At 43.6% G+C, this 15,835-nt stretch overlaps 2 protein-coding genes across 2 annotated transcripts in view; one reads left to right on the top strand and one right to left on the bottom strand.

Annotated features, from left to right (window-relative positions):
* Positions 1 to 15,835, bottom strand: part of LOC119416071 (voltage-dependent calcium channel subunit alpha-2/delta-4) — a gene marked incomplete in the record, with an annotated part of 72,031 nt that overhangs the window by 19,992 nt on the left and 36,204 nt on the right. The window contains 5 exon segments of the mRNA XM_037683249.1: positions 13,245 to 13,313; positions 13,399 to 13,520; positions 14,491 to 14,583; positions 14,739 to 14,829; positions 15,154 to 15,251. Of these exon segments, the coding sequence (XP_037539177.1) occupies positions 13,245 to 13,313; positions 13,399 to 13,520; positions 14,491 to 14,583; positions 14,739 to 14,829; positions 15,154 to 15,251 (473 nt within the window).
* Positions 3,420 to 7,960, top strand: LOC119416072 (leucine-rich repeat and transmembrane domain-containing protein 2-like). The gene is made up of 3 exons (XM_037683250.1): positions 3,420 to 3,507; positions 6,527 to 7,210; positions 7,451 to 7,960. Exons 1-3 carry the CDS (start codon positions 3,462 to 3,464, stop codon positions 7,918 to 7,920), a joined length of 1,200 nt encoding a protein of 399 aa, XP_037539178.1. The 5' UTR covers positions 3,420 to 3,461; the 3' UTR covers positions 7,921 to 7,960.

Consider the following 15,835-nt stretch of genomic DNA (forward strand, 5'->3'; position numbering starts at 1 on the left):
CATATATATACATATATATATATATGTGGTGGTGGCCCTCCTGGCCCCCAACAGAACACCCCGTTTCCTATGCCTATACAGTCCTACACCAAAATGGGAGTCGGTACCTCACTCTCATTTTACGAGTTGTGCTCACAACATGCACGAACGGACAGGGAGCATTTTCAATTCCGTCTTTTCGCTCGGCGACGGGAAACAAAAAGTGTTTTGAAAATTTGTAGAAGACAAAATAATCAATGCGTGCTCATGGAGGCCCACCAAAGTGATTTATATAAAAGGTGAAGGAGGTCACGCTCCCCTCCTGCCAGTGTGTGTGTGTTCATGTCTCTGTTGTACCAGAACCACTGGACCTATGTTAACGAGACACACAGAAGGTAATGATAGGATGTACATTTAGTAACATTTGGAGTCAGCCATGTTCAGGATGGCTGCCATCGTCAGCAGAAAAATGTTAATAACTCAGTGATTTTAGAAATATTCTGATTGAACTGGAGGTGGTAGTAGCTGAGAGTCATCCTCAGTCCAAACAACATTCGGAGCAGGACGTCTCACATTATCACACGAGATGATCCGAGTGGGTCCAGCTCCCTGCTGCACACACCTTCTTCAGCAGACCCACGTGACTCCCCAGCCCTCCCACTCTCTCCTCCTGGCTTTGCTGGAGTTCAGCCCATGGGGGGGTGGGGGGGAGTGATGATGATGAAGAGGAGGATGAGCAGCCTCTGATATCTGCTACAGACTGAAGCAACTGCTGCTTTAATCAGTGACAGGTTTGTGTCCTCGGAGTGCAGCATCCTTTACTTTACTTTTTTCAGAAATCACTTACTTCAGCAGGAGAGATAAATAAGTTTAAGTGTTTTCTCTCTACAGAAGCTGAGCAGATGGTGAGTAGCTCGACTGTTCTAACTTCATCCGACTTGCTTTTCCTACAAAACGTGAAACCTTCAGTCTTCATGCAGGTTTTTAATGTTAGTTTGTGTTTTTACATTTTTTCTTTGCATGTTTTTACTCTACTTTTTTCTGTTAACATGGTGTTATTTTATTTTATAAATCTAAATGTTCCTCACATTCAGAAAAAAAAAAAGACTTTTAGGTTTTGTAACATTTTTTTTTTTTTTCAAGATGTTTAACTTTATTTAAAATCGTTAACTTTTCACCAGCCCTTTGTTTCTTTCAGCTTTTTGCTACCCTGATGCTACAGTTAGCTTTTAGATGTTCCTTTGTTACTTTTAGCTTCTACTCAGCGTGTTGCTGATCTAAAACAGGAACAGGGACGAGTCCTGCAGCTCCATTTACAACTGATGCGTTACAAACGGTGTACATGTACACGAGACACAAAGACTTCTTTCACTCTGACAAACATTCATTTACTTTACATTTAATATGTTTTATGTTTTTAATGTTTCTATTAGTGTTGCATCATGTGCGCTTGTCTGTCCATCTGTCCATCTGTCCATCTGTCCATCCATCTTTCATGCATGAATAAATTGTGTTGTAATTAGGAGGTGATGGTTCAATGAGTCATCTGTGTTGGACCAGGTTTCTGTTGATAATATGAAGCGTTTTTATTTTCTAAAGTCTGTCCATCCATCTCTCATCTTGTTCTGGACTCGGGTCTCGGGGGCAGCATCTTGAACAGGGAGGTCCAGACATCTCTCTCCACAGCTCTTCTGGGAGGACTCCAAGGTGTTCCAAGACCAACAGTGTGTCCTGGATCTTCCCCAGGGTCTCCTCCCAATTGGACATGCCTGAAGCACCTCCCTAGGGAGGCGCCCAGGGAGCATCCTTATGAAATACCCCAACCACCTCAACTGTCTCCTCTGGATGTGGAGGAGCAGTGGTTCTACTCTGAGTCTCTCCTGATAACTGAACTTCTCACCCTGTCTCTAAGGGAGAGTCCAGCTCCTGCAGAGGAAACTCATTTCAACCTCCTGGATCCACGATCTCATTCTTTCAGTCTCTACCAGAGTTCATGACCAGAGGTGAGGGGAGGAACGTAGACCGACCAGTAAACAGAGAGCTTTGCCTTACAGCTGAGCTCCCTCTTCACCACAACGGACCGGTGCAGAGTCCATAGTACTGCAGATGCTGCACCAATCCATCTGTCCATCTCAAGCTACATTCTTCCCTCACTCGTGAACAAAACCCTGAGATACTTGAACTCCTCCACTTGAGGCAGAATCTCACCCTCGACCTGAAGAGAACAATCCACCCTTTTCTGACTGAGGACCATGGACTCAGGTCTGGAGGTGCTGGTTCTCACCCCAGCTGCTTCACACTCGGCTGTGAACCGCTGCAGTGAGAGCTGAAGATCTGACCGGACCACATCATCTGCAAAGAGCAGAGATGAAATCCTGAGGCCACCGAGGACGTTCCTTAAGTCCAATTATTTAAAATACACAGCTTCTAAATTAGGAAGTGCCACGTTCAGAGACACTGGACGAGAGTATTTTGAATGTGTAGCAGGAAGTTGAATTAATCTCTCAGAGAAAACAGACATCAGTGAACATCTGTGGTAAATCTTCTGTTCTGATCCAGCAGCAGCAGCATGATGATAAAAAATGAATCTTTGTGGAACCACAGTCACAAAGAATCATGAAGATCATCCATAAAGTCCAAATGTATTTTATTTTTTAGAAGAAACTCAAGCATTTCCTACTTTGCTTCGATACCGAGTAAGTTTGTCCCTTTGACAGATGTTCAACTTAATTTTTTATTTGTAATTCATATCTTCTTTGTGTAATTTCCACCAAATTATACGACCGAAGGACCTGAACTGACAAAACCAAATGAACAGAAAAGACCAAACAAACTATCGAAACCATCCATCCATTATCTTTATCCGCTTCTTCCTTTTTCGGGTCACTGGTGCCACTGGTGCCCATGTCCAGCAGTCACTGTGTGAGAGGTAGGGGACACCTTGGACAGGTCTCCAGTCCATCACAGGGACACAGAGACAAATGAGACAACCAACCATTCTCTCTCTGTCACCTAAAGACAATTTAGAGTTACCAGTCAGTCTAACATGCATGTTTTTGGTCTGTGGGAGGAAACCGGAGCACCCGGAGAAAACCCACGCATGCACGGAGAGAATATGCAAACTCCACCCAGAAAGGTCTCAGGCCAGGATTTGAACCGGCAACCACCTTGCTGCGAGGCAACAGCTCTATGGACTGTGTCACCGTGCCACCCCCTATTGAAAACAATTATAGAAATATTCAGTTAACCTTTGCATGTGAAGTACCCTTCAACAATTGCAATGCTAGTTTTGAGTGGAGGTAAATAGTTCAGAAACCAGTTGCCTTAATTCACCTTGACAACAAAGCTCCGTGTCTTTATTTTATTTTCATGCCCCTTTTTCTGTTTTTCAGGATCTTTCCCAAACCTGGGTGTTAGGGTGGCCCAGCAGCCAGAAATAACAGCTGGACGTCCAAAGCTCCTGTAGAGCTGTTACCACAGACATGCTGAGGCATGACCCGCATGGTCCCGGCCAGCTGAAGGGAGTAGGTGAGTCCTTCACACTGTACAAGAGTAACTACAGTTTGTTCCCCTGACAGCAGCTGAAACATGTTGTCTGTTCAGAGAGCTCAGTTTTTCATTTGGCCTCAGTGTTTAAACGTTAGTTTGTAACCCATGTCCACAAGCAATCCGTCCATCTCACCACCTTCTTCACGTACTTGTTCCTGTTCAGGGTTATACCTGGTGCTTATGGACAGTGGTTTTAGTGGGAGAGGAGGGATACACACTGGACATGTCCCAAGACCATCAGATGGACAAATAGGACAATGTCACTCACACCTGGGGACAATTTAGAGTTTCCAAGAAACCTAACGTGTGGTTTTAGACTGTGCGAGGAAACTGAAGAACCCGGAAAAAGCTCATGTGAAATCAGAGAAAAGCTAAACCCCGGTTTGAAGTTGAACCTACAACCTTCTTACTGAAAGGCAACAACAGGGGTCACCACAACGAGCAAACTCATGAAATATTTGCCAGTTGTTTTACGTCAAAGGCCTTTTGTGATGAAGCATCCCTGTCGCTCCTTCACACTTTAGTCACACATATACGTATACACAACCACGTGCACACAGAGCCACATCACATTCCAGTCCTCTCTCCCCAGTTTGTTTATATCTTGTCATTAAGTTCATTATAAGGTCTATTTTTCTTGAACAGCTTAGAACAACGAAGGGTGCAAACTTGGGTGTCCATTTCAGGAAAACCCTCGTTAAAAACTTTACTTGTACCTGTTGCTGTTGCCTTGGGTGGGGAAGGCAAGTGTTTTACCCTTTTGGAAGAGAAAATACATACTGGGATGATGGGAAGACGACTTGCCAGTGGATTTGTTTGGAGAACTTTCATTCAGATTCATGAAATGTCTGCGTGGTAAAGAAACCAGTGACAACTTTCCTGATGCAACCTGGACTTGAACGTTCAGCCTCAGGATTACAAGACTATGGCACTGACAGCCAAGTCATCGCAACCAAACGTGTGAGAAAGTTGAAACACACGCTTCTGCCTCCACCCTCATTTGCCCCACTTTGGGCCCTAAAGCAAGATCATCTGCTCCCCTGGGCACCCTAGATGGCAGTTCTCTGCTCCACACAGAGGGCTGTGGTAGATCTGTGGTCCTGTGCGTCATAAAGGGCATCCGACGTAAAACAACTGCCAAGTCTTCATGCGAGTTTGCTCACTGTGGCGACCCCTGAAGAAGGCAGCAGCCGAAACAAGAAAAACCTGCAGCAGCAAAGCAACGTAAATAGACATGATACATATAGGCCGGTGATAACATTGAATTTTAAGGGAAGGTTGTAGCGTAGTCCAGAGCCCCCCTCTCAGCCATTGTCCAGACAAGAGGTGTTATTCATCATCAGCTTGGTTGAGGTTCTGTCACATGTCCACGGCCTTGGGGAAGGGAGGGGTGAGGAGGCAAAGCATCTTTGTTTTTTTTAAACATGCCAGGAGAAGTTGAGATAAGTCCGGCGTCAAGGCCAGAACTCGTAAATTGCCGTTTCTGCCTTTTAGTCTCGCTGGTATATTTCTCTGATGGTGACTCCAAACAGCCAAATTGATTCCTTACGCTGAAAGTCGAGCTCACAGCTTCTCCAAAATTATTCCCAACCGTTCATGGGTGCTGCCAGAAAGTTCAGTCTTGATATCAGCCTGCTCCAACTCTGACGCAGCTCCACATAATTCAGTCTGAGTGCTGCCAAGCTTGGACACATTCCACACAAATTTGTAGACAATCCAGATTGACCAACCCAAACAGCAGAATCCAGTTGTCATCATGAATCCAATTTTGTTTCTGTTGAGGTAAGAGGGTCCTCCTTACCCTGACTTCCTGTCAGGAGAAGTTGATCAATTTTGTTGAGAGACCAGCTGATCAAAATCCTTCGAATTAGGACGGTATGCAGAAAAATAAAGAGGCTCTTTAAGGGTTCACAAGACAAGAGAGCAAAGCAGGGAAGCAGGAGGACGGAGCAAAAGAGGACACGTCTGTCTTCATCGAGAGCACAGAGAAAAAAAAAAACATCCACCCTCATCTGCATTTGTCAAAATACATTAACATCATCCAGAGATGTTACACTTACACTTTTGGAGCCATTTTGGTTCAAGATGGCTGCCACGGCTACCTCAGAAAACTCAAAATTGACTATAAGTCAGTCATTCTTTGAGATATTGAGTTGAAATTTAGTAAGGTCATAGTTGAGAGCGAGTTGTTATACACTCCTATTGCAAATTAAAAATCCAAGATGGCCACCTTAGCTAAAAGGGAAAAAATATAATAACTCAGCTATTTTAAGATATTGAGCTGAAATTTGGTGTGGTTGTAGCTGACAGTGATGCACAACTCGTTCTGTATTCAAATCTTAAAATTCAAGATGGCTGACTGAGCTAAAAAGAAAAAACAGTATAAAACAGCCATTTTTAGAGATGTTAAGCTGAAATTTGGTGTAGTGGTAGCTTAGAGTGAACTCCAGCACATAGTAATGTCAAATCAAACATTTTAAATGGCCACAACATGGTTGTCCCTATCAAAGTTTCTACAGGAACTTTCTAGGTTACACTATTGCACAGCTGGTCTCCAACATGAGTAAACTCATGAGTAACAGGTTTGAACTTGTGCACAACTTATCTGTAACTTCTACTTTGTACATAATTTATGAGCAACTTGTCGACATGAACTGAAAATCTTTTGCATGTACAAAATATCTGATTGGCACTGACGCACAACTTGTGCCGCTGAAACCAGTGTTTACCATTTTACTTGTACATTGGTATACACTGATGCTGTACATTACTGTGTGATAGCCTCTTTAAAACAGCAGGGGATGAGAGACCCAGCATTCCTTGAAGGAATGTGTATCACCCACCACCTTTCCTGTCTGAGTTAAAGATCAAGCTCATCATATGATGAGACTACTCCTAATACCCTGCACAGTGGCACGAGCTTCTGTGAGTTTAAAAATGTACTGTATGCAGCGGTATTTTGTTAAAAGGTGCATTTCCTCTCTTTTATGTTTTTCAGTGAGCGTGGCTTGGATCAGCACGGTGTTGGTTCTGCTGGGAGTTCTGGGCTCAGCTGGTGGCTGTCCTGGTGTCTGCACCTGCTGCAGGAACACAAATGACTGCTCTGCTGTTGACCTCGTCTCTCTAGTGCCCATACTGGAGATGCAAGATTTGGACTGTCGGGTCCTCCGTCTGTCCCAGAACAATCTCTCCTCAGTGGGCAACATTAGCATGTTCAACCTGAGCAGACTGGAGATCCTGGATCTCTCCCAGAACCACTTCTACAGTCTGCAGCCTGGAGCCTTCCAGGGCATGAGCAGCCTGCGCTCATTAAATCTTTCTTCCAACTACCTCGGCATACGTCTGCCAACCTCCAGCCTAGCAGAGAGCAGAGTGACTGTCCAGGACTCAAATGGAAACCAAGGCAGTGCTGGTTTGAGCAGGGAGGTTTTCAAGGGACTGTGGCAGCTGCAGGAGCTGGACTTGTCCTCTAATGGGCTCCTGAGGCTGCCCAAAGGTCTGCTGGATGTCCTTCAAAGTCTCACCTGGCTGTCCCTGGCCAACAACAGTCTTGCGTCTCTGGATAGGGTCACATTTGAGCCGCTGATGAGACTACGGGATCTCCAGCTGGCTGGAAACCCCTGGATGTGTGACTGCAAGCTGAGGAGTTTCAAGCACTGGATTGAGTGGTTGATGTTCAGGGGTGAGCAGCGCTCTCTGTAGGGAACCTCAGACACTCAGTGCTCATAGTTTGTCCTTTGCAAACACAAGAGCATCCGAAGCGGATAGATGAAAGTAAGATGGATAAAGCCAAGCAACAACATCTAAGAATATAATGACCTCCGTGTTTGTCAACCCACCCATCTTTCCTTTCTTTATTTCCCCCTCTCTTTCACTTCCTCCCCCGCCCCCTGCCCTTGTCTCTCCTCCATCTGTTTTATAGATGGGCAGGTAGACGTGATGCGGTGCAGTCTCCCGAAGGACTTGAAAGGCAGGGACATCCGCAGTGTGCCAGCAGAGATGTTCAGCTACTGCCTGCAGAACCAAACCCAAAGGGCTGTGTTGGATCAGGCCACACAGCCACTATGCCCACCGGGCCGGGTCAGCAGCACAGATGACTGCGTTCGCCAGCGCTACAGACCCGTCAGCGTACGCCGGGCCCATGGCACACAGATAGTTGCTGGAGTGGTTTGTGGCACAGTGGTCGTCATGATGGTTGTGGCTGCAACCTACGGTTGCATCTATGCCTTGGTCATGGCGCGGTACCAGAGGCGGATGAAGAGCCGTGGGCAGCCTCTGATGGCTGAGTCGGGACTTGAAGCCAACACTGAAGACGGGCAAGCGTCTCCTGACACACCGAGGGTGACACGTATGGAAAACTGTGACTTTGTGCATCGAATCAGCAGTTTCTGACACGTTCTGAAGTGTCCTGAGGCCCATCGGTTTACATGACACACTGTAGTTTCAGGTTGATCTGCTGGTCCAGCTCTGCACATCTAGCATTGACTGACCTCCCCTGACTCCTTCCTGATGGACAAACCTTTGCATTCTAGTTGGTCTGTTCATCCTCTGCTCCTCCAGCCTTAGATTTAAGGCCAGTTTTCTTGGACACTGCTGTGATTTAATCTCAGCTGCTACTTTGCAGGAATCTTGGTCAAATATTTGACCTGGGCTTATTAAGTAAAGTGCTATGTGTTGTCATCATTGTAAGGGGACATACAATGATGACATTAGTCTCTGTACCCATCACATGTGAGATACACCCAGGTGGAGCAGTGGGCATCTACTGTGTACAAGTACCCTTATGTTCATTCATTCAACCATTATTTAAACAGGTAAATCCCATTGAGCCTCGAGGACTCATTTACAAGAGAGACCTGATTTAATAAAGAATGATGACAACAATAGGCAATTATAAAAAGGCATACATGTTTTTTTGTTTGTTTGTTTACAAATAAGATGGCAAAAAAAGTAACAAAAACAGCTCAAGAACACCGCAACATGTGGGCAAGGCAGGGAGTTCAACCTGCAACTTTTGGTCTCACGTCGGCTGCCCTACCTCTACCCCATCTCGGCCTCTACTAGGTGCTATTCTGAAAGCTTAACCCCTGGAAGTCCCTTTAACTTTAAAACCTTTAATTTCCCTTGGACGAAAATTGATCATGGTCAGCCTAGAAATCAAAAAAGATTTAATATTGTTTTCCACAATAAACTTACGAGTCTCTTAGAGTTATCGCAGCCTGAAATTAAAAAAATATAAAATTGAAATGAATTTTGCGGGAGCGCGTGCACCTGCTAATGACCAACAGGAGACAACCATCGTCAGCCAGTCTGAGCCGTAGAATGTCCAATTCTGCAGCCTGCATGCATGTGCAGCACATTCTTTACATGCTGAACATTTCTTACACGACTTGGAAGTGTGTTTTTGCTTGTTACATCAAAACTAAGACAATTTTGTTGAAATAGATGAGAGGCAGAAGTCCACAGCAACATCCAGCTGGCATCAATGAAATATTCTCTGGTAAATATTTACAGCGTCTCTCAAACACACAAGCAGATCACCACATGCTGAGCTAATATTAAAACTGAAAACATGAGGGATGCATTATTTTATGATATAATAAATGTGGAATTAATAAAGTTATAAAATGATTTCCCCTATGGTCAACTCTTCCCCTGAGGAACAGCGGTGTGGCCAAATCCCCCAGGTTAATGGAACTAACCTGTATACATAAAGGTTGAATGAAAATCACTGAAAGGTTATGAGAGAATTTGTAAAAATTCAGACAAAAAAAAAAACTTAGAAGGATTTTTAGGCTTTGTCAGGAAAAAAAATTGTTTATATCGACTGAACCCAAAATAAATGGATAAATAAAAACACGGACACAAATAAATTTGTGGCTGCTTTTCCCCACAATAAACTACCGTAGTTTATTGCAGGTTTAGTTGAGAGCCAGTCTCTAATGTCTGCCTCCTTGTGGAGTTAGTAAGTCTGGAGGCAGAACCAGAAGTCTTGCTTGTAGAAAACTTTGATTTGTGTAGCTTTGGTTTGTAAGAAGTATCATTAATGGAAACAACAAAGTCCATGCTCAATAATCCAGGTATACAATCCAGCATTCTTCAGTCAGGTCATCTGGACAGTTTCTTTTTTTGTGCTGAAACATTTCGCCTTCCATCCAGAAGGCTTCATCAGTCAAGGAAACACACAACAAAACTGATTCTTACCCCAACAGCTTACTGCAAAGTGGAACAAACCAGTTCTGCTTGTGATAAGACGGTTTGAGTGTTGCCTGTTGTTCTGTCTGTACAGCACTTTGGTTGGCCTTGACACCGTTTTAAGTGCTCTATAAATAAAATGGTATGATAAACAGGCAGCACGGTGGCGCAACTGATAAGAGCTGCTGCCTCTCAGCGAGCAGGTCCCTGGTTCAAACCCCGGTCCAGGGGCCTTGCATGCGTGGGTTTTCTCCGGGTGCTCCAGTTTCCTCCCACAGACCAAAAACATGCATGTTAGACTGATTGGTAACTCTGAATTGTCCCTAGGTGTGAGTGAGAGAGTGAATGGTTGTTTGTCTCGTTTGTCTCTATGTGTCCCTGTGATGGACTTGAGACCCGTCCAGGGTGTACCCCGCCCCTTGCACAGTGATTGCTGGACATGGGCACCAGCGACCCCCGTGACCCAAAATGGAATAAGCGGGTAAAGATAAAGGATGGATGGATGGTAAACAGCATTTCTCTAAATTAAATGCCTTCAAACAATGTCCGGCTTCTACTGCCACCCAGAGGCTGTGTTGTGAATTACAGCTGCTGGAATTGTGCTGGTCGGGGTTACTAAAAATGGCTCCCTAAGCAATTTGTGATGTCAAAAAGTACCTGGATATCTGGCAAACAGAACTTGGATTACGCCAGTGCTGTAGACATGGTTTGTACAGGTATAAAAATAAAATAAAAAACAGACATTTTTATCTAAGGAGCATTGTTGCTACAGGATCTTGCAACCGTCCATTTGCCGTCAAGCTACAAGGTATTTATTTTAGGTATAAGGTATTTAGTTCTTTCTGTTTCCAAAGCCGATTACTCAGAGAGAGAAATGTGATCGTTGGATTGAACTCTGTGGCCGAGCTGGCTTCGACCAGACAAATGTCACCAGGAGTAACATCTGTTTGAAACATCTCGTTGGAGCTGGGCCGACAGAGGAGCCCCCTGATCCAATACCAGCAAGTAAAACTACAAAACATTCACTGTTTAAATCCCTCAGCGACGGGGAACATGTGCTTGTTGCTCCTGTGCCTTATGTCCACCCAAAGACAAACACCGTCTCCCTCCCTGTGCAAAGTCCAGAGACTTCTCACATCGTATGTTGTGCCTCCACAGTAAACCTGGCAGACGTTTATCAGTTCGTTTCCTGGTGCTCCACACAAACGAACAGAGATTTTTAAAGTAAAGCAGAGAAATAAAACAACTTGTAACCTTCTGGCTCAGCCTGGTTCAGTATGAAAACTGCCAGTCACGATTTAAAAAGCACAACTTGTATTTTAAATCATCTCAGCTCAGACACTGATTTTGTCAATGTTTTTACCCGTTTCTTTAATTTTAGCGTTCGTGATTAGCAGCGAAATACTAGAGATGAGTTGCAATTTCAGTTATAGACAGCACTTCCCTGTGAGTCTGCAGGATGTCTGAAATGTCTTTTCTTACAAAACGGTGAAGAAAAGCCAAAGACCAGACAAAATATCTGGTTAAAGTGCTGCTCAAATGGAACGAGGCCTTGTGCACGATTTTAAGCATGCCGTGGTTACTCCAGTTTATAAAATCAAAGTCTAATTTGTTTTTATGCAGCATTTTAAATAACAGCTCCTTGTTCTCACAAAGTGCTGCACATGATGCTGTAAAAAAAAAGATCAAAGCAACATGAAGGTATGTGTTTAAACATACAAAGGATAAAATCCTATAAAATGAATAAAAACATAAAAATGTGATGTGTCCAGGTGGTGGTGAAAAGCTCAAACATAAAACTAAACTTTCTTTTTAATTTATCTGCTGAGTCAACTCTCGTTTCATGTTGGATGAGTTCATCAGTTTAGTCAAAAGTATAAGATCCAAAGTATGAAGATTACAAGAACAGCTTTGTCACAATGTTTAAAACAATTTTTTGATTCTGTTCTTTCTAACTGGGATGAGAACCAGCAACTCCACATCTGAGGCCATGGTCCTCAGTCAGAAAAGGGTGGATTGTTCTCTTCAGGTTCTGCCTCAAGTGGAGGAGTTCAAGTATCTCCGGGTTTTGTTCATGAGTGAGGGAAGAATGGAGCGTGAGACTGACAGATGGATTGGTGCAGCATCTGTAGTATTGAGGACTCTGTACCGGTCCGTTGTGGTGAAGAGGGAGCTGAGCTGTAAGACAAAGCTCTCTGTTTACTGGTCAGTCTACGTTCCTCCCCTCACCTCTGGTCATGAACTCTGGGTAGAGACTGAAAGAACGAGATCATGGATCCAGGAGGTTGAAATGAGTTTCCTCTGCAGGAGCTGGACTCTCCCTTAGAGACAGGGGGAGAAGTTCAGTTATCAGGAGAGACTCAGAGTAGAACCACTGCTCCTCCACATCCAGAGGAACCAGTTGAGGTGGTTCATCTGGTAAGGATGCTCCCTGGGCTCACCCCTAGGGAGGTGCTTCGAACACGTCCGACTGGGAGGAGACCCCGGAGAAGACCCAGGACACTCTGGAGAGACTATATGTCTCTTGGTTGGCCTGGGAACACCTTGGGGTCCTTCCAGAAGAGCTGGAAGAGGCTGTGGGGAGAGAGATGTCTGGACCTCCCTGCTCAAGATGCTGCCCCCGAGACCTGACTTTAAAACAAGAGGAAGATGAAGGAACGTTTGGATGGATGAACGGACATGTGGACGTTTGGATGGATGGTTGGATGGATGGTTGGATGGATGTTCTTTCCAATAATGAATCAGTGGTATATTGTGTTTGCACCGTGTAGCCTTGATGTTTGGGTATTATAGTTTGTCTCTGGTGTTTTTATGCACTTTGTGTTTGGTTGGATGTCGATCTCTCTCGTCTACAAGAGAAATCTGTCTACAGTTTTTTGTTAAAGCCACAGAGACCTGCAGCAGAACAAATTACACCTGACGGACGGATGGCGGAGCATTTTGTGCTGCTGTCCCTTCTCCTGACATTCAGAGGGCAGCTCGACCTTCAGACAGTTTACAAAACTTTTTAAATCATTCGTTTCAAAACAGTTTTTTTTTTTTTACTTAGCCATGTCATGTATGTTAATTACATAATTTCAAAAAAAAAATTGTGGCAATTTAGAGATTTTTTTGGCAACATGAAGTGCATTTTAAAAACAAGCTTTAATTATAATAAAAACTTTTTTGTTGTCTTTTTGCACTAACGTTGTTCTGCAGGGGCAGCAGAGTTCAGCGGCTCTGATGTAACTTCAGGCTTCATGCCCCGAGCGCTCTATTTTTTTTTATTTTAGCTGCTGTTGTTGATGTTATTCTGAATTTCTGACTTTGGACGTGGAAAAGAAAAGATACGAAGAAACTCCAAACACAATATAAAACTATTCAAAACCCATTAAACATAAAAATGCTTTCAGATTGTAGCACTGACATGTTGAATGTGTTGGGAGTCGACGTATGAACCAACAACTGAACCACAAAGACCACTTGATGAAGAAGAGTTTCCTTCTGTTCCTCTGAGGAGGAACTACAGCGCTAAGACTCACCTCCGGCCATGGCTGTCCTTCCTCCAGATGTTACCGTCACAGCTGTGGTCGCTACAACATACTTCACTCCTGTTGCACAGAAGACGGTTTCTCTGTTTACGAAAGTCAGCTTCTCTTAGAAATATTAAACGTTGGGAGTTGGTCAAACGATCACCTTTGTCGTTGACAGGGTAGTAGTAAAACTTCCCGGGGGTGTTTTCCACAGCCAGGCGGTACCACAGAGGGAAGTGATCAATGGTGAACAGGTTGGTTTTATCAGAGAGCGTCAGGAACTTCCTGTGAGGAACAACCAGATGATATTTGAACTCATAATAGCTGTCCTAACAAATTAATTTTAAACGTTTTGGGGTTTTTTCAGTATTAGTGCATCATCTGTTGAACAAAAACAAAAAGTATAATTCAATACCAAACGTCTACAGCATTTAATAAAAGAGCAAAATCAGCAGAATCACTTCTGTCGCCAACAACTATGAGTCATTTGTTTACATTCAACACTGACAAGTACACTTCGGACCGGCACAACGAATACTGAGATGGTTGAAAAAAAAAAAATAATCCCAGGACATAAACAAAGTCAGAGCAAGAACAATAAAATCAAAGATGCCAGGTCCAAAGCAGGAAGGTAAAGTGCACAGTAATATAAAGAAATGGAGCTCGGGGCATAGAGGGAAACAGAATGCATGTGATGAACGAGAGGCTGAAAAACAAGGAGGGAGAGAAGGACTTGTATGGATTGTCAAGACAGAGGGATCAGGCTGGAAAGGATGTGCAGCAGGTTAGGCTTTTTAAAGATACGAATAGTAATGTTCTAACAAGTGAGGAGAGTGTGATGGGAAGATGGAAGGAGAACTTTGAGGAGTTAATTAATGAAGAGAATGAAAGAGAAAGAAGAGTAGAGGTCATAGAAACTGTGGACCAGGAAGTGGGAAAGATTAGTGAGGGTGAATCCGGACAGCTCTGAAAAGAATGAAGAAGGGGAAGGCAGCAGGACCTGGTGACAGTGAGGTTGTTAATGGCATATTTGAGTCAGAAAATCCCTGAGGAAAGGAGAAGTGTGCTGGTGTTCATTTTTAAGAACAGGGTGCTGTACAGGGTAGGGCGATGTTTCTTTTTAATCTTTAAGCACTTTTTAATATCCCCCTTTGAGGCACGAAACACTAAAAGTAAATCAACGTAATACCACCATAAATTTGTGAGTCTACTTTTTTAAACAGACTCTTGCAGTTTGAAATGTTTCGCCTCTCACTTTGCAACCCTGGTCTCAGTTCCCGTGTATCTCATGGTGCGCATCAGGCCGGAACGAGTCCCAAGGAACGCCGTCTCAACTCCTGGTTCCAGCCTTCAAAAGTCAAACAAGAAATAATTATCTTAATTAGCAAGTCTCTGTCACTTCAAAATGATTGTCTCAGGTTAAGACAGAGGTACCTCATGGCTGTTCCGGTCATGTCTTTTTGTCTAAACTAATGAAATTAATTAAACTTAAAAGAGCCTGACCTGTCATTAAGTAACAAGGTGTTCCAGTAGGCCTCCAGTGGGGCAGTTACCACGGCATCAAACAACAGCTGCTGTAGCAACACCTCGTCACCTGGTAACAGGTAGGTTGAGTCAAACACAAGCAGAACAAAGCTTTATTAAAATGTTTAAAAAAAAACAACAACAATGAATAAAGTCCCCTAAAATGAGTGTCACTGGGCAGCGACTGTTGGAAACTAGTCATGCACAAAATAAATTGTGTTTTTAAAAAACGTAGCTCTCTGATCACAAACATTCATAGAGTTCGATGAGTAGTCATTAGAAAATGTACCTTTTATTTACCATCAAGTCTCCCAACAGTCGCAGCCCAGTTAGGTCAAATTACAGGTTTATTAGTTCAGTTTTACTTTAAAAATCGGTGTAAATGAAAACCTACACTCTAGGTCTGGCTCCTTCCCAAGCAGGTAGCGGATGGCGGCTTGCAGCTGGGAGTATTTTCGGTGAGCAGGGTCAATGTCTGTCTCACAGTAAGTCCTGAGGAGAACACAAGGCGAGACATGAAGCAGCCTACTAGTTTTATACTAAGGCGGGGACAACATACCCAAGAGAAGTCGTTACTCGTGTAGAAATCTACTCAAGTAAAAGTCTAAAGTTACAACAAGAGTGCCGCATACAGCACATTATACAGCCATCGACAAAATATTATACAGCAAGACAACAGAGCAAAACAGGCAAGCAAAGGCCTTGTAGAAAAAACTGGACCTTGATTTGTGACCTTGACCTTGGAGCTGGTGTGATGAAAAGTTACGTGACACTTTGTCTAGTGATGATGCATCAAGTTTCATTAAAGTAACTTGAGCAGATCAGAAGTTATGAGCAGGACAAGAGGAAGTTTATGTACGGACAAAGGGACACTATAATAATACAGGGGTGTCCAAACTTTGTGTCAAAACCATTAAGATGAAATGACGTTTTTCATCTCTCTTCTTTACATACAAAGTACAAAATGAGGGAAAGACTTTGTGAAACTAAACTGTAAGGATCGACTAACGACATTAAAATGTACTTTAAGTGTCTCAGAATTAGCTGTGGCTGAGGACAAATAAAGATGCAGACTA

This window comes from Nematolebias whitei, chromosome 10, assembly GCF_014905685.2.
Source record: "Nematolebias whitei isolate Nwh7 chromosome 10, NemWhi1, whole genome shotgun sequence".
In the NCBI taxonomy this organism is placed as follows: Eukaryota; Metazoa; Chordata; class Actinopteri; order Cyprinodontiformes; family Rivulidae; genus Nematolebias; species Nematolebias whitei.